We start from the raw sequence: 23,263 nt of genomic DNA, 5'->3' as shown, positions 1-23,263 counted from the left end.
CAGTTTTATCAAAAATTCGAACAAAATTTATCATTTTTGTTTTGCCAATTTGGCTTTAATTATGATTTATGTGTGTTTATCAGTTTATTGTTTTTGCCAAAATCAAAAATTGCCAAAAAGAAATGTAAAAATTGTGTCCAAAACTCAAAACCAAACTGAAACTCAAAACTTCAAAAAATCAAAATAGACCAGAATAATCTGAATGCGCCTCAAAAATTCACACCACGCACAGCAAATGCAACTGTTGCAAGCACCGCCGCCCACGCATCCGCATCATCTGCACCTGCCGCATCCAGCTGCCGCAGCCGCTGCAGCAGCCAGCGCCTATCAGGCGTATCCAACTGGCGCCGCCACTGCCATGTTGCAGCCGAGCAACATTGTCGCCGTCCAACAACAACAACAGCAGCAGCAGCAACATCATCAACAGCAGCAGCAGCAGCAACAACAGGCAATGCTAATGCATCAGCAGGCGGCTGCTGCAGCCGCGCATCAGCAACAGCAGCAGTTCCAACTGCAGCAGCAGCAGCAGCAACAACAACAGGTCGCCCAGCAGCAGCAACAGCAACAACAGGCCGCCCAACAGCAGCAGTTCCACTATCAGCAGCAGGCGCAAGTTCAGGCTCAGGCCATGCTGCAGACGTACATGCAACTGCAGGTGAACAATGTGGCTGCAGCACCGGCCACGCCCACCAAATACGCGGCGGCAAATGGGCCGCCAGCGGGCGCACAGTATTTTGCGGCACCAACCACTCCGCTTACGATCATACCGGCCTGCAGTGGAGCCGCCGCGGTGGCTGCTGCCGCCATGTTTGCCACAGCCGCAACGCCGACATCGGCGGCAACAACTCCAATCAACAATGTAAATAATACAGTTAATCTATGTGATGTAACTAGAACTACTACTACTACTAAGCAGCCCGCCGCAGCTGCCCCCCTCGACGTTGCCCTCACGACCTTTGGCGATGCCAGCAGCGTCGGCGTCAACGGCGGCGTCGTCGGTGGGCGTCTGGTCTCATTGCTGGGTCCGCCACCGCCGTCGTCGTCGTCGTCGTCCTTGTTGTTGTCGTCGTCATCGGCGATCGTTCATGGCAGCGCCGTTGGCTGCAGCAGCGGCAGTAGCGGCTGCAGCTCTGCATCTTCTGATTGTTCTATGCCATCGCCAACTTCACTACACTTATCTTCTCCTAAAAAGGTTTGTGTGTTCACTAAAACGCTAACAAAACAACAAAAACAAAAAAAAAAACATTGCATTCCAAAAAAACCAAAAAAAAAAAAAAGAAATGATTTTAAAGCTAATCTCTGCTTTTTTCCCCCCTCACACATTTTCTCATTACTCCTCCTTCTCATCCTGTTCCTACTAGTTCCTTTCCCCCATTTTTCTTTCACTTATACTATCTTGAGTCTCTCTCGTAGTTTTGTATCATTTCCAATAAAAGTTTAGATCAAATAGAGTCGAAACTCTTTGCAATCTCTTGCTTAACACACAGTACCAACTAAGAATCTATCTTTCTTTCTCTCTCTGTCTATACTTTCTCTCTATATCTTTTATCTTCCAAGTAGTTCTTCACTTCATTTGATGTTGTTCTCATAGTTGCTGTTGTTGTAGCTACGAATTTATTATAAACTACACTGTACATAAATATTTTTAAATACATTTAAGTTTTGCATTAAGTTAATGAACTTTTTATTCATATTCACAGCATACTTAAATATTACAATATTTCATAAGAAATCACTCAATTTTATACAGCTGACTTTTTCACATAATTTTCTCGGGTTCAAAGCTCCTCTTTTGTGCCATTTTCTTGTTTGTTTCTTTTTATGCTATGCGAAACGTATCAGTTGTGGGAATAATTAATTGCAATTTAACTGCTATTAAATAAGTGCGAGTGTCTTCTGTGTCTGTGTCTGTTTGTTATAGATACGTTTCTCTTTTTTTTTTTTTTCGTATCTAATCTAATTGTTTGCGATTCGATTTGTGCTTGGACTACTTGTCTATCTACCTTCTGTCTTTATTATGGACACACGTACATCAAGAAGAGTATTTGTGGGTGCCCATCGATGGGCGTGACATCGTGCGACTCAATTGTGCGTAATAAAATAATGTGCAACCGCTTGACCATGCGACCGGCATACTGATGAGAATCGAACTCTCTCACTGCTTCCTCGTTCCCTGGGTGGTCTGGGGGGGGGTCAGTCGTGAATATATTTATGGCACAGCCCTTTTTTTTTCGCCATCCTCTCTGCTCCGGTTCCTGTTTTTTTTTTTTTTGTAATTTGTACGCTCCCTGGGCAAACAGAGAGCAGAGCTTAAGTGGGTGCCACACGATTGACAGCTTGTGGCAGGGTTCATGAACAGTTACGCTTAAAGCGCCATGAAAGAGGAGCGCTTAATAACATAACTAACTAAAGTGATTGTTGATTGAAAGACAATTCAATCGGTTTAGTATCAGTTTATGTTTTTATAGAAGCTAAGCTTGATTTGATGGGTTTGTCTTTGCTACAGTTGTGTTTCATGTTCTCTAATTGAATTAAAGAGTTTGCTTGGGGTTTAAATAATTCACAGTTTTCACGCCTTTTGCTTGCTTTTGCTCCTCTTTTATAATTCCATACTTTTAGATACAATGTTTCTGCTGAAATCATTAGGAACAAAAGCATTGAGAACTTTGCCGCCATCATTAGTTGTTGCATAAAAACTTTTTGGCCTCAATGTTGCTGGTTTGCTAGTTTTCGCTCTCTTTGTGTGTGTGTGTTGTTTGATCGCACAATTTATTATTTTATCAGTCATAAATATCGCTCATGCGAACATTAACCGCAATTGTTTGGCGTGCACTTACGCCTTGACGTGCCAGCAGTTGCACCCCCAGTCGACTACTGCTCCCCCCTTCATCTGCCCGCCCCCCTTCGGGCACTCTCCTGACCATGCAACCGCATGTCGCCCATATTGATTAGTTGGCGTTGAAAATGTCGCTGCAAATTGTTGCAAGTTGCACATAAAAACGCTGACCAGCTGCAGAAGCCTTGGGGCAGCAGAGAAGCAGAAGCAGAAGCAGAGCTCTGCTAACTTTTTTTAAATTTATTTGTACCCGTGGCAACAGCAGCGTTGACTGTGGTGCATGTGCTGCTCGCATTTTTATCCGAGTGCATTCGCATTCATTATCGATTTGTCCACACACACACACTCGCACACACACACTCTCTGGTCGTATCCTGGCCGTGTCACAATTGCGAATGTCGTTAAAGTTTAAACTGCTCCTAAATGACTCTATTATAAGCCGCGTCCGCAGAGTAAACAAACAAACAATTGCATTGCCGTCGACGTTAAATTATCTGTAATTGATTTTGTTTATCGGACCAACAACAACAACGACAGCAACAACGACGACGCCACATTAAAGCTTTAACCCTTTTTTCTCGCCCATCATGGCTAATACCATGGCCAATTAATGCCAGCCAGAAAGCCAGCCAACGGCTGCAACAAGCAAAATATGTTTCACGTTTTGTTATTTCATAATTTTGTTAAACACAGAATACAGCATTCTGCTGTTGTAATATGTAAATTGTTGCGAACCAGGCAAAAAGCCAAAAACAAGCTCAACGCATGATCCAAATGCAATTATTTGCGAATGTGTTTTGTGCAACAACAACAACAGCAACAACAACAAAGTCAACAATTACGTTTTGTAATATTCATAATTATTATTGCCAATGGCTCACTAATATTTTATAGTTTGTTGCACTTTCACGGGGCAATTATTATTAATATTTTCCTGTGCCTGCTTTCGTGTTGACATCTGTCTGTCTGCTACATTTTAGAACATATATTTATTTTTTTGGGGCAAATATGAGAAGAATATGAAAACAAAAGCCTGAGCATTGCCTGAGGTGTTAATAAAAAACTCAACGGGCTTTGGGCGTTGGTTTCACTTGGTAAACAAAATAGAAAATTGCGTTTAATGCGCAGAAATTTCACTTTGTGGCTAACAAACAAATAAGTCAGACAACATGCGAGCAAAAAACAGGAACAACAAGAACAAAGTGTCGTCAAAGCCGCCGCAAACAACGCGTTTGCTTTGAAGTGTGAGTGAGCAAGGAAGTAAGTTAGTTAAAGAGAGTGAGAGAGAGATGGGGCAAAGGTGGGATTTATAGGGCGGAAATGAGGTTTACTGTTTTCCAGCGTGCACTTCTAATAAGCCCCAGTAACAAACACAACGTCCAACTTAGAAATGCACAAATAAACTTTTTAAATTTAAAAATTCATCAAACTTTTGAAGCGCGCCTGTCAAACAAACAGCCCGCGGAGGGGTCAGCGTCTAGCCTTCGACCCCCTGTGCACATAAGTTAACAAATGCGCGCTCGGTCGTATATATAGGAAAGTCCATAGTAAAAGCGGAAAGCAGAGCAAAAAAAATATAATATAAAATAAAATAAAAATTACATTAATCCGTAATCGGAAAACTTGGCAAAAGAACACGGCGCAAAAGTTTTCCGGCTGCGCGTAGAAATTTATAAGAAAATTTATAATAAGCGATTTACAAGCAACGCGGAAAAAAAATAATAATAAATAAATATACAACAACAGAAAGTGTTTTCTAACTAAAATTTCAATTATTTCGGCGTGAGCAGCAATAAAATAATTTGAAATTTAAATGCACTAGACGCGCCGCGCATCGTTGTTCCCATATAACTAGGGCAGACAATCTGTTGCCCAGTCGCATTTGGATGGCAAGAAGATGAGGTTGATTGAAGTTGGTCGCAGGCAGAGAGGGAGAGGGGATGAGAGGCAAGCTTGGGGGAAGGGACAACGGAGAGTTGACAACAACACGCACATCAAATTGAGATGAGAAAATAAAATTCAATAAACTCTTGTTAAGCACGCAGGGCGTCCAGAAAAGCCAAGTGGATGAGGGAGAAGCGAGAGAGGGAGAGAGATATGGCTTGAGTTGATGCTGTAACAGCATCAGGAGCATCAGCAAGGACAACGTTTTAAATATTGACAGGCTGCGTTCTCCTCCCCTCTCTCTCCCGAACTGAGTGACGACGACAACGTTGTCGATTAAATAGATAAATCAACCCTAGGGACATGTACGTTGGGTGGAAAACATTTTTGCATTGATCAAAAAGATGGGCAAGCGTTATCCGACATTGGGCCTCTGTGCTCTGTTTTGGGGTCTCGCCTGATGCTTAGGCATTGTTATGATTTGTAGAGATGGCAGCGAATGGGCCATATCGATTTTCGGGGCTATTGAAAATCATAGCATACTTTATGTATGTGTATGTGCATGTGTCGAGGGGCTGCTGTCATACAATTATCGTACGCATGCGGTCGTCTATTGAGCTCGTCGAGTGCCACATTTCAATACAATTGCGCTAATCAGACATTCGCCGTTTTGGGTAGTGTGCGTGTGTATGTGCGACGCCTAGAAGCAGGCAGCACTTTTCTTGCCGCTTGCTGCTTCTGACAAACAAATTAAAAAGTTATGACTAAAAACGTTTGGATTAAATGAAATTTGCGCCCGCTTGGCCAACTCAAAACTCGCGCTCGCACTCACACTCACACTCACTTTCTCGTAGTCTTTCCTTTTGGCTCTCAGCTGACGCCGTTGGCCAAATTTAAATTGCTTTTGTTGCGCTTTTGTAGTTGGTTGCATTTCTCACTCACAGTTTGTTGTTGTCGTTGCTGCTGCTGCTGCTGTTGATGATGATTTTCCTTTTTGTGCGCAAGTTTTCTTTGTTGTTTGCACAAATAGTTTTTTGTCGCCATTGCCATAAAAAATAGGAGATTTCCTTTTGAAAAGCGGCGTGACGCAAACTAACACACACAAAAAAAAGGAGAGAAGGAAAAGAAATGAAATGAAATAAAATAAAAAAAAAATTGTAGTACGAATGTGAATATGAAAATGAAAGAAATGTAGAAATGCGAATTAAGTTTTTGCAGCTAAGCGGCCGCAGCAAAGCGCATTAAAAAAGTTTTTCGGGGGTAAAAAGAAAAGTTGAAGCATTAAAGGCTTTAATGTGGTCTCAGAGAAACGAATGGGAATACGCACACGAATATGATTATGAATATGATTATGAATATTGAATAGAGTAGAGCGGGAGTAGAGTAGTAAGTGCGAGTGCGAGCGCAACGCAGTCACTTGACTGTCAACCCATTAAAAGTTGACACGCTCTTCAACCCCAAAGCGAAAGCGAACTTATGGGGTTGTAACTTTGCCATTTACGAGCACAAACGTTTGCCCTTAAGTGTAACGCTGTGTAACAAGCATATGTATATGTGTAATAGTGTGAGTGTATGTTATAGTGTATACACTAATCCACACACACACACAAAAAGCATAAGCTATGCTAGCGAAAAGGGAGCGCGCGTTGACCAACTTTTTGGTGCACTATAAACTAGAAGCGACAAACCTTAACTTATTAATATGCAATGCACACTTTGTTGCCGTATTAATTGCAATATTAAATTTCCACTAATACTCGCTTAGCCAGTCAACCAAGTGTGGCTGCCAGAGGGAAGCAAAAAGGGAGGATTGGAAGCGAAGGCAGCGACGCGCCGCGAAGTATGCTCTAAAAAGTTGTGCACAACTTTCAGCGAGTCGAGTCGAGTCTCTCGCTCTCTCTCTGAGTCGAGTTCAACACACACACACACACACATACACACACACATACACACACACATACACACACACATACACACACACATACACACACACCTTAGAGCGAAGTAAGTAATTATTACATTCTAACGTGTCTACGTGTGTGTTTGTGTTTGTGCAACACATGCTGCTTGCTCGACATCGTCGTCTCACATTGCTGTTTTGCTTCATTCACATGCAGCATGAGTACGCTGAAAAGCGATACTAATGATGAGTTCTGCCGGCAGCAAATGAACTCAATTTACTACGTTTTACATTATGAACACACAGGATGAGAGTCTGGTGTCTGGACGTATGGATCGCCACAGTAGACTAACAACTCGCACACGTTTGAAGTAAAGCGCAGTTCTGGTTCTCTCTGTCTCTGTGTTGCATGATGATGTGAACTGCAACTGGCAGTTGGCAGCTGGCAGCTGGAAATTGCATATATGCAACCTCTGTGAGTTCACATTTATTTATCCTGCACACATACACTTGTACGTTAAGCATGGCAAAGGTGAATCCAAATTACAAAACGAAACCAGACAATAGGCAGAAGCAGAAGTCTCTGCAGACAGCAGAGCACAGATTTTCTAGCAAAATGCAGCAGCCTCATTGCTTTGCGTGGCGCCTCTGCTGCTCTGGTTGCGCTTCAACGCCCCCGCAACTCGTAATTCTGGCTTAAGTTTGAAGTTAACAAAATTTTCACACACGCGCGAACACGCGCCAAAAAATCATGAGACGGCGGCGGGGAAGCGCAGTTGATTACATTAACTAAAGTTTGGCATATGCAAACAAGCCAAGGCAAGGCAAGGCAAATGCAGAAAGAGTGCGGTAGAGTCAGCAGCGTGTGGCAGCCACTTCTACTGGCTGCAGTGCAGCACTGGTTGCAAAATTAATTTGTTGAAAATAAGTTGTGCTGGAAAAGTTAGTTGCTGCTGGCAGAAAGAGCTTTGCTCTGCCCCTGTTGTATGTGTGCTCTGATTAATAAATATTTTAACTATTCTCTTGCTATAAAGTTGAGCGTGGGGTGCAGCGATGGCTGTTTAAGTCTAATTAATGTGTCGCTGCCACAGAGAGGGAGAGAGAGTTGCAGTCGAGAATTTTGGGTGCCTCCAAATTATGCATAAACTTAGATGTAATCTCTGATTAAGGGTACACATAAAATAAGCTTTGATTTGACTTTGGCAGTAAACACATGTTTATGTCCAATTTGTGGCATGGCTCTTAACGAGCTAAGTCGAGTCGAGTTACTCCACGACAAGACAGGACCAGGACAGTCCAGTCCAGGCCAACAGTTCAGCAGTCCAAACAGGGCAAACCGTCAACAGCAATCAGAAACGTCAAAAGTGTCAGTTCGTCTATTCAGCTCGAGCTTCCACCTTCAACTCGAGCTCGTCCCTATTAAAAGAGCCTCTATTTTCTACTGAAAACAGAATTGCACTAAGCTTCAGCATTAAATGGAGTTGGAGTCGGAGAACTGGAGCTTCTAAGCTGATGGCAATTGTCACCTTTGTCAACATCAAATTTTCCGCTAGTTTTATGTGCATAAATGCGAAATGCAAAATGCCAGACGACACAGACTTTTGATGAGTTGCGCAATTTCTGGCCAGAAGCAGCAGCAAAAAAACAAAAAAAAAAAAATACCATTCCTAGAGGCTGAAAAAATTGCCAAGGCACACACAAAAAAAAAGAAAAGGCAAACAAAAAATTGTCATTGCAGCAGCAGCATTGTCACTTGAAGTCTTTGGGCTCTCGCTGCTGCTGTTTCTCTCTTTCTAGCTTTTAAGCGTTGCTCCTTTATGCTCTATGACTGTAAATGTGTTTGATTGTGTGTGTAAATGCGGCAAATGTGCCGGCGCCAATTTTTTATGCTCATAAATGCAGCCAACGAGCGACGACGACTACGAAGACCCAGCAACACTTTCCCTCACTCGCTTCCATCCTGCCCCCTCAAGTCAAGTTCATTGTATTTGCATGGCCCCTTGCTCCAAGTCGACTCTTGGCATATTTTTGTGCTGTTTCATCATTTTCATCAGCAGCGGCTGCCGGCAGAGCAGCAACAGACATTGCTCATACGCCACGTTCGTCAACAAAGGCAGCAGCGCAGCATCATCAGTTCATCTTTTTCTCTTCATTTGTTTGTCGTTGTTGTCGTTGTGACCAGCTTCTTGGCTCTGGTTTGTTGGCACACTCAAAACGTTAACAGTATTTTCAGCATTTTCGAGACAGTTTGTCATAATTTCATAGAATCTTCTTTACGTTTTTCATTGTTTCTTTTGCTTACGTCGTCGACAACGACGACTGTTGTGCCAACATGACAAATCGTCAAGTGTCAGGAGGTTTCTTTATTTAATTTTGACGTCCTTGCGTCCTGAGAGTGGCGGCTTTAATGGGTTAAATGGCATGGCAGTTAGAGTCTCAACGACTTTGTCCTTACGTTTTTTTTTCCTTCTTTCTGCTTCTTTTTTGTTGTTTGTTTTTTGTTTGCCTACTTTGTCTACCTTGAGTCTTATCGGCTCACACATAAATTCCCTGCGAATGGAATTGCCTGCTACCTGCTTTTGCCTACTCCAAGAAACGCTCTGAACGCTCAATTACAATATTTTTGGCTCTATGTAAATTTATGAGCATTTTCATTTCGATCAATTTACTTTCGGCCCCATATCTTTCGTTCGTTCGTATGTGTGCGTGTGTGTGTGAGTGTCTGCCTTACTTATTTATGCCTTTTACGAGATGACCCAACAGAAAAATTTATTCATTGAAGTTTTTACAGTCAACTACACCTTTTCAAAATGTGGATTGAAGATGAGCACCCGTCTGGTCCTATTTCTCATTCTCATCGCCTCTTTCTTGCCTTCTCTCTCTCTCTTTCTTTCTAACTGTTGTGCCCTGACGTAATCATTCATACTTCATCAAGTTGGTCGAGTCTTGACTGGACTTGGCTTGGCTTTTATTCGAGTTTCTTTAGCCTGAGGTTGTATCTGGCCCCGTTGGCTTCATTGCTATGCAAACTGCTCCCAATGGCTACGTTTAATGGTCAAGTGTGTAAAATTGCATAGCAAATCGTAGCTACGTCTGCTGTGCCATATCACGCTGGATAGATGGATGGTTGGCTGGTTGGATGGATGGATGGATGTGCTTATGTCCTTAGATAAACATCCTTGCTCTAGCCACCACACCTCTCCGATGCTGCTTGCTGTTAGCCCGTTACATATTGATGTGATTTACCACTTATGTCTTTGGGGCGTCCAACAGTTTACAGTGCAAATTGTTTGAAATTCACTTTTGAATTAAGCAACAGTCAGTCCACAACACCCACATGTATGTGAGTACGTGTGTTGGTGTTCGTTAAAACAGCAAATGTCGAGCAATACATCGGTTCAGTAGTTGATGTGGCCCAATCGCCACAGCAAATTATACCTACCATATTTTTCTGATGATCCTTGGCTACTGAAATTGACAGACGGCCAAGGAGCTTTGCCCAGCACCATCATCATCATCATCATCGGTCGATACATTTTCAATTTGCCGTCCAAGTTTTGACATGTTTTTCGATCAAATTTTCCGAAAACAAGTCCAGTCCTTAGTTTTCATCATCATCATCTGGCAACCTGTTCTCCTCTCCTCCCTTGTCCCGTCCATAGTTGAGTTGTTATAGTTGATTTCATTATAATTTCGATTTGCATAAGCAAATGTCTAAGCAACAATTTGATAGCACCCCCTCCCGTGCTGATTCTCGGACCCCGCCCACAAGCGAGTCGGATTGAATCGCCTGGGATTTACTTGACATCGTCAGGAGCGACAGTTCATCAGCATGCGAAATAGTAGCTGAAGGAGTGTGGGGTTGTTCTACTTCAACTTGGCTCGTCAAGTTGCGACAGTGTATCAATTTTGGGTTCTATTTCTTCCCCTCCCGCCACCGCCTCTGCCTGCCACTTGCCCTTTGCCCCCTGCGTTTTGTCACAATCCCTCAATCCCTGAATTGCCAAGAACCTGCTCACATTTCATTAGCTTGTCAACATTTGTGTAGCTCAGGCCATGTCTTTGACACTTCAGCCTGCGGCATGTGGGACGAAGATGAGGACGGAGACGAGCAATTGGGATGAAGAGCAAATTGAAGTTGCCATAGAAGCAGCAGCAACATTGTTGCTGTTGTTACCTTAAATAGTTAAACTGCTTAGCGGAACACTGGCCGCCATATGGACGAATGGCTGACTCACTGCCAGAAGAAGAGGCTAAGACGGCGACTGAGAGTTGAATTGAATGAATGAATAACTGACTGACTGACTGACTGACTGGTCGTTCGTCCCTTTTGCCTTTGGTTGCTATGCAAATCAATTTACTCTATGCTGATGCGGCTATTTGTCTACTTTGTGCGGTTCTCGCTTCACGTTGTTGTTGCTGTTGTTGCTCTGGAAAATGAAACGTTTCTTGGCATGTTCATTAGTCTCATCAACGGCAGCAGCAGAGCACCAGCAACAACTTTGTTTAGTTAACTTTATTGAGCGGCGTTTGAACTTTGATATCCCATTTTCTTAACTTCATCTGCAACTGCTGCTGCTTCTGCTTCTGCTTTAGCTACTTCTGAAAAACTGTGCGAGAGCTGGGGGAAAGACTTCTTCAAGCTGAAGCTCGTCTAGATTTAATTTGCTTTAATTGCCATAATTTAGCAAAACGCTTTTTGTTGTTGTTGCTGCTGTTGTTATTGTGATTGCCCTGATTTTGATATTCATGCAAATTTAATTGACGCTACAAATTTAAAGCTTATAAATTACGAGCAAGCAGCGGGCGTCGGAGTCCAGGTAACAAGAAGCATAAAGAACAAATCCTTTGAACAAAGCGGCGCCATGAATAGAAATCATAAATTTTGCCAGCAGCCATAAAAAAAAGGATACCCCTCACACACACACATCCAAACACACACTCTCAGTGCTATCGATATGCCAAAATCTATACAAAATGCTATACAAAGGCAAAAGGCTGCTAGGCAGCTTGGCTTCCTCCTCTTCTTTCCCCCCATTGACAGTCAATGCGTTTGCCTAGAAAAAAAAAATACACACAGGAAAACGAGAAGAACAAGAAAAAAAAAACAGAAATCGCAGCACGTAGAGCGCCATGAAATATGTGCAGATTGCTTGGCATTTTCCCTTCCAGCTGTGTGTGTGTGTGTTCAAGTTCTCTATGTGTGCTGCCATTTTATTTATTTTGTTGCCTTTTGCTTTATTGTCAGGCGCAGCAAATTTTATTAGGCAGCCGCCTTAAAGCATGCAACAGTTTTTTTTTGGCAACAGGCGGCAGAAGCAACAGTCACAGCCACAGCCGCAGCAGACAACAGCCAATTAGGCAACAGCCACAAGGCAAGTGTGGCAGACAAGATGGAGGGGAGGGGTTTTTGGTGGCAAGTTGTGGTAAGTCTTTTGCCAAACTGTTGCGGAAGGCTTTATTACAGTTTAATAGTCGTTGCGCCAGTCAATGGCAGTTAGCGCGATCGCATTAGACTAGACTTTCGAGAATAGCAGATAGTAGAAGAGTAGAAGGGGCAAACTGTTGTCGACTTTTCACGCATTGCTTTCAAACCACTTAACGCAAATGATGTTGATATAGCGCACAGCACAGCACAGACTTCGACTCAGTTCAACTTCATTTTTGTTTTTCTTTCTTTCTTTTTTCGGGGAAAACTTTGCGCATAAACACACACTTGCCACATAGCACTCGCTCTATATTCTACGCCTGTTGTTGCTGTTGCTCTTGCGCTACTTTCGCTTTTCCTAAAAAGTAGGCAACAACAATAACAAAAAAAAAAAAAGCAAAAGGAAAAAACCAGCAAGCGGCAAAGTCGTTGAGCGCTAAAAGCTACGCAAAATGTAGACGAACAATTTTTTTTTTCTTTTTCTACAACTTTTGTGGTTCTATGTGTGTGTGTTGTTAGAACAAGTTAATGTAAAAGTATTTTTATGCTTTGAAAAACATTTGCCAAGCCAAAAATTGTAAAGAAAATAAAAACAGCAAACAACAACAATGCGAAGTTCGAGAAGGGGAGAGGTGGGAATGCCAGGCAGCCAGCAGCGAGCATCTTGGCTCTTGTGGCAGCTAGTCGAAGAACGCGAAAGCGAACGCGTCCAAAAATTTGCGGTTGATGTTCTTGTTAAACAAAATACACGAAATCGCATAAATAAAATCAAACAAAAAAAGCGAACCAACTCTCGTTCACATCATCAATGTCAGGCGGGGACGCAAAAGGCAACAGAACAGAAGGCAGGAGGAGGGTGACTACGAGAAAAACCCGCACATTATCGTCATCGTCATGGATCAGCCGCAATGCTGTAATTTTGTTATAGGCAACGGCACGTGTATCTATGTATGTGTGTATTTGGGTGTGTGGGTGCACAACCTGCGCTGTCGTTTCGCAAGATAAATGTCTATTTAAATTGTCCTTGTTTCGCTATGTGCCCGGGTCGAGCCAAGGAATGAGACCCGGACTTGGGACTTAGGTCTGGGGACTGAGACTGAGACTGGGCTTTGTGTCTAGCGGCATGCCGCCTGCCACTTCACGGGCTCCTCTAGTTAAATCTTTATTGTTATCATAATTTGCTTTTATCCATGCTCAGGGCTTGTCACAGGACTCTTCTGTCTCTCCACCTCCGGACAACCTGTCCTAACCTACTTACACACACATAGACATATATCTATATATATACGTATATATTTTTAACGTAATTGTTTTCGTGCATTTTTTCAACATTTCGTCGTCGGGGCGGGAAACGGAAAGCGAAGCGAAAAGCGACAGCGAAAGTGAAGAGCGACAAAATGGTGCGTAAATAGAATCAGGATCGCGTTCCAGCTTGTTTACCATCTGTGCTTTGCTTTTGTCGTTTGCTTTTGCTTTTGCTTGCTTTGCAAATCAATAAAAGTAGATAATTGAGATTTCTTTAACAAGATTTTGGATGTCATGATATTAAAATTATAAGTAGGCAGCAGACAACAGCAGCAACGCGGCATAAATTACTCATAATTTGATTGCAAGTGAGACCTTGAAAATGATACGCCTCGAGGCGGGTTTTGGGAGCAGCTCTCCTCATTATGTGCTTGAGAAAATGACACAAATTGTTGAGGAAATTTAATCTTGCCTAAAAACAATTTGTATAATTAAAGAAATCTAATAGAAATCATGTAATTATAAGGCTCATTAAATTGTATTCATTTGTTTTAAGAAATCTATCTTCGATTCACATTTTTATTTAATTTGTAGCGTAATACAATATTTATATTTTACTAATTTATTGTACAACGAACCCCAGTAAAATAATTATAATGCATATTTGATATACTCGTGTACCTTTCTATCTCTCTCTATATATATATTTAAACTCTCTCCATCTCCAGATATATTGTTGTGCAATTGTCCAATTGTTATTTAGAACTTAAGTGCCGCATGTGTAAACTTTGCATTTAACTAATAACATTTTCCATTTACTTTTGTTGCAGGTAAGGATCGATGAACAATTTCTGTATAAGCTCAATCATTTGGTAAGCTCGAACTCAAATTAGCAAACTAAACTATTAAATGCACTTCGAGTAGAGTGTGCTTGATGGCTAGTTAAGTTGATATAGTATTATATAAAAGCCACAAAGAGAGTAGGAAATTAGAATATCCTTTTTTGCTTTTATTCAAGTTAAAGGCGATTTAGTTCAGTGGATCTCACTCTCTCCTTTTCTCTCTGTCTTTTTGTGCGGCATAATTGAATTTTAAATAAACTTACTCAGTGACACACACTCACGTGTTAAAAAGAAGAAGGAGTCAAGTCCTTTTTCGGTCGCTTTGCACTTGTCTGCTTTTTAACTGTAAATAAATTTCATCGAATTTCCTGTGCTGCTTTGCCTTTGAAGCTCGGCCCTACGACGACGACGCTTTCCCTATGCTCTGCAGCCGCATCCTGCCCCATAAAGTATGCAATTTTATTTCAGCAGCAGCGGCACTTACCTGCTTCACTGCCTGTCCGTCCGTCCGTCCGTCTGTCTGTCCGTCAACCCGCCTGCCTGCTTGCTGCTGCTCTGATACTTTTATTTGTTGCTTGAATGCCATAAAATATTTAAGTTTACATTTCTTACACACACTCACGTGCTGCTGCCTTGGCTGCTGTTTTCTCCTGCTAAGTTCAGGATTTGCAATGTGTGTGGTATCGTTGGATGTTGCTGTTGCTCTCCTCGTTTGCCGTTGTCGTTGTCCTTGTCGTCTTATTGCATTGCATGAGTTGTTGGCTGACCATTTTTATAACTGGATTTTCAAGCAGCATCTTAGCTCAGTCCAGCCCAACAGAAGCTCAACGGCTTGCCACTTCACACAGCAGCTAGTAAGCCACACACACACTGAGTGTATGTTTGTCTGGCTTTAATATTTGTTTTGCCATTGTCGTCGTCGTCGTCGTCGTTGTCGTCTCGTGAACTGAACTCACCTGACCCGACCTGTGACTGACTCGGAGTATTTGTGCAGCACTTGCCACTTGGCACTACTGCATCTGTGATCAACTGCAATTTTATTTTTATCATCAAATATAATTAACTGCTCGTATGTGAGGCAAGTGTGCGTGCGACTCTCTCTCTCACTCTTTCTCTGTGTGTGTCCTTGTGCTCTTCAACCACATTTTATATAAAAGTTCAATAATAAAATTAAAAAAAGAGTGAAACGAGAGACGACAGAGAGAGAGGGAGGAGTAGTCAAGTACCGAGTAGTCATTAGATAATTAATTTAACACTTACTAGCCCACAGCATTGCAACTAATTGGCTTTCATTTGCCAATTCAATAAAAAAGAAAAGAAAAAAAAAAGGAAATGGCAAAGGGCAAAAAGGAAACCAACACCAAACAGACAGATAGACAGACAGACGGACAAGTCAGACGGAGCAGAAGAAGGCACAACAGACAGCTTAAGTCAAAGTCAAAGCAAAAAGCTAAAGCTAACATAAGATAGTAACTGCTGCTTCACTCTCTCTCTCTCGCTCTCAGCTCGGACAGACAAACGACGAAGTCATTAATGCTATTTGCGGCCCATTTAGGGTTGAACTTAACTGAGGACTGAGTGCTGAGGGCTGCCCTTGGCTATGCGTCTTTACTTCCCAAAAACGCTTCAATGAACTGGTCAAATGTTCAAAAGGTCGACAGGTGTGCGAGGTGAGCAAGGAAGTGGTGGATGGTTGCTTGCTTCCATGCTTTTTGCCTGTTCAAAATCACTGAACCTGGGCAAATTAATGTGCCAAGCAAAAAAAAAAGGGTAATTTCTGTTGTCAAATGCAAGGGTTTTTTGGCAAGCCAAAGAATAATGGTAAAAGGCACACAAGTGATGGCCCTCAAACATACCCTCGAAACAAAGTAAAAGTTGTATCTAAATTGAACACAATTTAGATATAGAAACCCTTTGCTTCACTCCGAAACATACGAGGGTATCTAGAAAAAAAAGAAAGAACTTGCCGCACAAACTTGTTGCGCGTTCTTTGTGCATCCTTGGCCGCTGTCAAAATGAAGTCAAGTGTAAATAAAAGTGAAAATAGACAAGGCGAACTTTCAGGCAGAGAAGCCTGATGTTCAGCAAACGGGGTGCTCCTCATTAGTAGGAAAGCACAAAAAATACAAAAAAAATGGAAGAATAACCAAGTTTGTTAAAAAGGGCGCTAGAGATGCGTTTGGCGGCGCCTTTGGCATTAAACTCATTAACGGTAATTGCAACCTTTTCCTTTTTTTTTCGCTTTTCGCCAGCTTTTTTTTCTATTTTTATTACTGTTTGGTGGCTGTCGCTGAACGCATCGCATCGCGCGTTTGCTTTGCTTTGATAAAAGTGAAATTCTGTTAATTAATTTTTTCCGCATGTGGCAAAAGTCTTAAATAGCAACAACAACAAGAAAATCTCGTTAGCACTAGCATTTTAGTTGATTTGGCCTGAACTTGTTTGTCAATCAAGAGCGCGAGTCCTTGACGCAGCTCCACGCTTCGTGTCTGTTGATGCTGCTGCTGCTGCGTTTGTCACTTTTGACTTTTCACGCTTTTCAATTACGCATTGAAAAAAGCAAAAAACGAAAACGAAAAAGATTCTCTCCGCCAAAAAGAAGACAACTTCCTGTTGCTGACACTGATTGTCGTGGCTGCTGGCGGTGTCTTCAGTTCACATTACGAACGCATAATTTGTCCTACGGCCAAATGTTCTATTATCGCAGCTGTTGTGTGTGTGTGGGAGACGCACTCAAAAGATTGCCCCAGATAGCAGAGCCGCAGGCATTTAACTGAATTTGAGTGAAGAATAAAAGCGAAAAAGCGAAGAAGAACATAAAGTAAAATCGAAGCCAAAAAGCTGCTTAAGAAGCGCGCCTGTCGATGGAGACTCGCAGACAGGCCTAATCAGCATATATATCAGCAGTTGCCCGCCTCCAGAGGGCACCCCTTTTTTGTTGTTGTTGGTGCAACAACATGGTTACTTATTGTAATCAAGTTAATTGCAAGAGCGAAAGAGAGCGCGTAATTATGAGTAATAGCTGTTAATGTAATAAGGCTGGACAAAAAGGACACATACATAACGCCAAAAACGCACGCAATGAATATATAAAAATAACTACGAAAAAAAACATGGAAAATAAAAAAACACAACTAGCACTCTGCGCTCTGTCATAGACAAAGCTGAAAATTGATATTAATTTTTGCAGCGCAACGCGCAACGTGTGGAATGTTCATAAAATAAAAGCAAGAAAACAACGAAAAATTATATTTATGCCTCTCTCACTCTCTTGTTTTCGCTATTATTTTGCTTGTATGTGTTCTTCACTGGAAGTAAGAAATGTTTTATGCTATTTTTGCGCCTTATTACACCGCAGCGGGCAATTTGCCTAGACTTGTCTTTCGCCTTGGCATTCTGTGGCCAAAACAGCCGAAGAATTATCAAATTAATTAAGCGTCGCTTTGTTGTCGTCATGCTCCAATAGCAATAACAACAAAGGCATTTAACTTTGCATAAATGAAAATCCCATTTGCAAAAGGGACACAGACACACAACGACAGAGAAAGAGATAGAGAGAAGGATATTATTTTATATACGTCGTAGATGGAACAATTAGATCAAAATCATGGGGAATGCAATTTGTCAAGCTCAGCTCGGTTCGGCTAGCATAAAAGATTGTGCATCCCACAAAAACATTTTCTATTTTACGTATTTTAAATTTAATATTTCTGTACAGTAAAGAATTTTACTTAAAGGCCTTTCCTCTGCTCATTGATTTTGCGGCATATTGAAGTCTTTTCTTCTCGCTCAAACGATTTTGTGATTCCTGCGGCAATTGAAGTCAAGAATTTTCTTTGGAAATTAAATTACAATAATTATGGAATTAATTTAGAATATTTTACTAAACGAGACTCTTAACATCTACTTAAATTTTGTGTAGCTTAGAAATGGGAAATTAAATTGCAATAATTTAAATTTGCTTTTGACTTCTGTTTGGCATTCAACGAGTTGCGTTTATTTCACATTTTATCAACGATTCACAGTGAATGTCTTATCAATCTCTTTGGCACAAAAAGGAAAATAATGAGCATGAAATATGCGGCGATGTAAATAGCATAACGAAGGCTCTGCTATTTGACGTTTGCCTGTTGCCATGACCAAGGACATGATATGGCCGCAGGACATATGCGAATACTTGAATTATGTTTGCGTTGTTGTTGTGCTTTGTTGTCCTGCCTTGCGGCTTAACGCGCTTGACTTGTGCCGCCCAATGACTTAATTATATTTCGTTTTTGTAATTGTACGTAAATCACAAGTTGTTGCCAGCCATAATTAGATCACAGAGCAAGATGAGGTATGCAGCACTTTTGTTTTGTAGTAAAGAACAACAATGGCAAATGAAGCAACAGCATTCAAGACAATCAGTTGCAAATCTGTCTATTGTTGCAAGTTTTGTGTTGTTTGCACACTGCTTAATAAAATTTAACTGCTGCATCAGTACGCGGCATTAAAAGCAAGCAAACTATTTCAATGCTCACGCAAAAGCCAAGGAAAAACCAAAGGCAACAAGGAGGTAGAGAGAGTACAGTCAAACTTTTTAAGTGTTTATTTCAATTATTGTTTGTATGTGTCTCAGTTCAGTGTCTGTGTTTTTGTTTTTTTGGGTTCGTTGGTTGAGGGTGCCCGAACGAGGGCAATTTAATTTTCCGCATTTTGTGCACAGCACACGAAGGCGAAGGCGACACAGCAAGCGCCAAAACACAGTAGCAGTAGCAGCAGCAACAGCAACAAAAACAACGATATAAAACCAGCTAACAATAACAAAAACTAGTTAAGAAATGCGAAAGTTTTTAGCGTGAAAGTTGGTCTGCTTTGCGCCCCGCAATTTTGCCCTTCATTGTCGTCCTTCTCGGGCGCCGTGCGCCTTGGCTTTGTTTTCATTTTCATTCACGTGCAGTTACTCAATTTTTGTGCTCAACGAGAAAAAGTTGCAGAAAACAGAAACAATGCGACTTAATGGCAGCGCACTCCAGCGCACAATGAGTGCAACCAAAAGGTGCTGGGGCATTGCTGTGCGACCCTTCGCCTCCTTCTTTTTGAACCCAAACAAAGCGAGACAGAGTGAGAGACATAGATGGACGCCTTTTGGTATAATTCCATTTTGTGTGCGCGCCCTTTTTAGGTAACTTTGTTTTTGTTGTTTGCAACTAAAACTAATGTTGACTCGCTTGGCTCGACTCGGCCAGTCGCTTGACATTTTGTTGCAGCAACATTGTTGTCGTTCTGCCAGCGACAACAGTTGACAACGCGTCGTATGTGTGATATTCGTGTGCAGAACAACAAAAGTCGTCAACGTCGTGTCCGTGTGTCAGTGTGTGTGTGTGGCGCTTTCCTCATCTGTTTAGTGTTGCGTGTCGCCATATTGTTTGCTTTATGTCACACACTCATACATATACACATAAAAGGCTGGTTTATTTGCTCTCGCTTCACCCCCGACGCGTCGTCTTGGCTCATTGCCATATATATTTTACTCGCTGGTAATTGCGGTTTTTATTTCACAGCACAGCACAGAACAGAGAGCGAGAGAGCAGGAATACTCGTAATAATAGCTACTGCCAGCGACGGCAACTGTCGGAAGTTGTCAGCAGCTCGGGCGCGCGCACAAAAGTATGCTATATAGAATACACAGACTACCTACCGACTATAGACTTTAAGACGTTGCGTTGCCATTTTAAAGCAGCTCACACAGCTCAGCTTTTCCCCCCTTTCTTTACCCTCCTCACCACAACCCTCTCGGACTGGCCATGCATGTCAAGCGTGTGCTCAATGAGTAGCATGCGGCGCCGTTGTTGAACGCTAATAAGACAGACGGACAGACAGAGACAAAGACAGAGAGGAGAGAGAAAGACAGAGAGGCAGTTGTGAGCTACCTCCTTGCCAGCCAGCATAAGTGTGTATGTACAAGTGTTGTGTGAGCGTGCAATATAAAGCCTGTTAACATACTTAACAACAAACAAAGATACAAGCAACGGAGACAGCTTGTGAGAAACTACTAGATGGGCATAACTTTAATGCTCATTGCCGTTGGCACTGCGCCAAATTTTAATGAACTGTAAAACACCTTTAGCCCCTCACAGCAAAGTGAATCTAGTTGTCTTGTTGTACATAAAAATATAAACAGAAATAAACTAGTTATATAACTACATACAGAAAGACATATAGATATTTAATTAGGCAACATAAAATAAAAACGAAATATTAAAATATGCGGTTAAATATACATTAGAGAGAGAAAGAGATTAAACAATCGACAGCAAAATAATTAATTGATTTCATATGTCAATTAAGTTTAATTTTGGGCATTAATCAATTCAACTCTGCATTCAATTATGCCAAACTAGCATAATCACTTATTATCCTAACAAAAAAACATAAAATAGATAATGCTATTATGAACAACATTTATTATTGTTTAGTGCAATTAAAAAATTGACGCATAATTATTGTTTTATTATAATAATTATGACGAATTAATATCTTTGATAAATTGCAGATAAATTCATTTCAATTTGGTTGAATTTTAATAAATGTAAATTCATATACAGGGTATCAAATTGAGATCGAGCTGCGGCTGAAACTTTTAATTACTGCATGAAAATGGCAATGTGAATCAGAATACCCAATGGCGTGAAGAAGCCCCAAAAAACTTGAGTGTGTGGCAGCCACAGAAATATACAGAGAGAGGGGGAGAGAAATACGGTTGAGTTTATCTGGTTTATAAACAATAGTTCATTTGTGTCGGTTCGTCGAGAAGAGGAACAGGATGAGCTAAGCAATGCGAGAGAGAGATGCAGAGCAAGAGCAGAAGGGAAAGGAACAAAAAGCAACCCGCATAATACGCTTATGGTCGGATCGGTTGTTCATTGTCTGCAGTAGTTGTTGCTGTGGCTTAAACCAACCGCTCTCTATCGAGTGTGTGTGTGTGTGTATTTGTGTGTGGCTTTTAAATTGCTTGGCAAGTGTGTATAGAAGGAGAGGCGTATGCATAGAGCAGAGAAGAGGTGGAAATGCGTAGAGCCGAAAAATGTTAATGCAAATCATTGGGGAAATCAAAAACGGCGGCGCGCAAGTGCAAGTGAAAACTGTGCCAAAAGATTTCAAGCGCCGCTCTTGGCCATGCAATTTGCAAGGGTTTCCCAAGTGGCCAGTAGTGTCTATGGTCTGCTGTCTGCTATCTGCTATCTGCTGTTTGTCGTTCGCCCCTTTGGAGTCTCTCTCTCAGCCTCATTGTCAAATTTGCACAGCCGCTTCCGATTGCAGCCTAGGTTTGAGTTCTGGCCAAGTCATTAGCATAAACGTAGAGCGCGGTGAAATGTAGCAAATCCATTAAGCGATGCCCAAAAAAAAATAAAAAGAAAGCACTCGAAATAAGAAACGAGATAGAGACGACGCTGGGAAAGGTGGGAGAAAGAAAGGGGGCTGAATGCTGGCATAGCAATAGCTATTGCTGCTTTTGGCAACTCTTTAAAGATTTATGAAGCGTCAAATATTTATTATGCTCGCTTTGCAATATAAGGCACTGAGACACGCAAGACTCGCTACAACACGAAATAGAACGATGGCCGCCTTACCTCCTCCGACTACTACTATGTATATAAGGCCAGGCCAGGACAAGGCTCAGTGCAGGCCAGGAGATGATTAAAGGAGACGGGATGCTGCTGCCGGGCTAAGCCAAAGCCCCTTTAGTCTGCTGCTGTTGCTGTTGCTGGCTGTTGGCTGTTGGCTGTGGGTCTACACGCGAACACTTTTTCAAATTGCAAAGCGGCGCAAATAAATAAAAACACATAAAAAGTAGGCAATGGCAGAGCAGAGTCACACACTCACTCGCACACACACACACACACACACACACTCATAAAAATGAAAAGCAGAGCATAAAATAAAACGCAAGACGAAAGAAATGAAATGAATGAGCGCAGCAGCCACGACGACGGCGACGACAAGGCTGAGCAAAGAAAGAAAAAAAAAAGAGGAAAAATCAATGCGAGGTCCGCCTACATTTATGAGCGCCCATTCTTACACTTTTACTTGTTTTCTCTCCTTGCTGTTGTTGAGACACTTCAACCCTTTCAACAAGCGACCGACTGACTGACTTGCCAGCCAACGAGAGTGTGTCGAGCCAGTGAAAAATGTTACGGGAAATATGAAAAATCTTTGCATATGTTTATGTTGTGACGCGAGTGCGTTCGCTTTTGAATGCAGGGCACACGATTTCGTAGGTAAACTGTGCCAAATATGTCAAACATCTTCGAAACCATTTAATTTGACGCGGCGCAAATGCTTAGCATATTTTTAGGCACAGCGATGGCGGCGGCGGCGGCAAACGCAGCGACCTGTGACCCGCTACTTGTGACTAATGATGATGCTGCCGCTGTTGCTGTGACTGAAGGTGAGATGATGATGAGAGTTACATATACTACTCGACAGAGGCTGGACCAACTAATGAGGCGCATAAATTCTACACAAGAAAATTGTACAAGCCCAAAAACGCTCACACACACACAGAGATAGAGACACACGTGTGTGCATATTCAAGCAGCTTGAAACAAGCTGCAAATTTGATGAGCTGCCTGCTGCTTGCTGCCTGGCGAAACAAGATGTCAGCGCTTAGAAGTAGGCAACGTAATGCGATGCGTGGGCGTCTTATGTGTATGTGTGTGGGTGTGGGTGTGGGTGTGTGTGTTGGTGAGTGTGTCCCTTTGGGCTTGTCTACGCATTCAAGCAGTTAGACAAAATTTAATTAACGCATTTTGAGCAAAACATCGTCTGTTTGCCATTTGTCAAACGGAAAAAAGTGTTTTGCCTACTTTTCAGCGCTGACAACAAACAAGATTAATTGCTTAGCATAGATAATACGAGTGAGGCAACATCTGAGAGTGTGTCAGAGTATGTGTAGAGATCTATGAATGCTGATAGTTTCAGCTGGCGATGGGCATAAACCACTCAAGTCAAAACTTTAAGATAAAACCATCATCAGCTTTTGCATTTCAAAGCTGTCGAAATGCATGTCACGCTCCAATTTGCATTTTACAACTATCCACTGCTGTCCCTTTATCCCTCCCCTCCCCTCCCGCATCCTTCGTGCA

The 23,263-nt window shown here is 42.0% G+C and overlaps 1 protein-coding gene across 13 annotated transcripts in view; it reads left to right on the top strand.

The window, feature by feature from the left end:
- LOC117575473 (polypyrimidine tract-binding protein 1) overlaps positions 1-23,263 on the top strand; it is a 164,533-nt gene that overhangs the window by 80,252 nt on the left and 61,018 nt on the right. For 5 of the 13 annotated variants that reach the window (XM_034259693.2, XM_034259699.2, XM_034259697.2 and 2 more), the window contains one exon: positions 14,124-14,165. The exons of the other annotated variants lie outside the window; for them this stretch is intronic. In XM_034259693.2, the coding sequence (XP_034115584.1) occupies positions 14,124-14,165 (42 nt within the window). The remainder of the gene's footprint in view (positions 1-14,123; positions 14,166-23,263) is intronic. 13 annotated transcript variants of the gene reach the window in all.

Source organism: Drosophila albomicans, chromosome 2R (genome assembly GCF_009650485.2).
Source record: "Drosophila albomicans strain 15112-1751.03 chromosome 2R, ASM965048v2, whole genome shotgun sequence".
Taxonomy (NCBI): Eukaryota; Metazoa; Arthropoda; class Insecta; order Diptera; family Drosophilidae; genus Drosophila; species Drosophila albomicans.
This window is presented reverse-complemented; position numbering and strand designations above follow the sequence as displayed.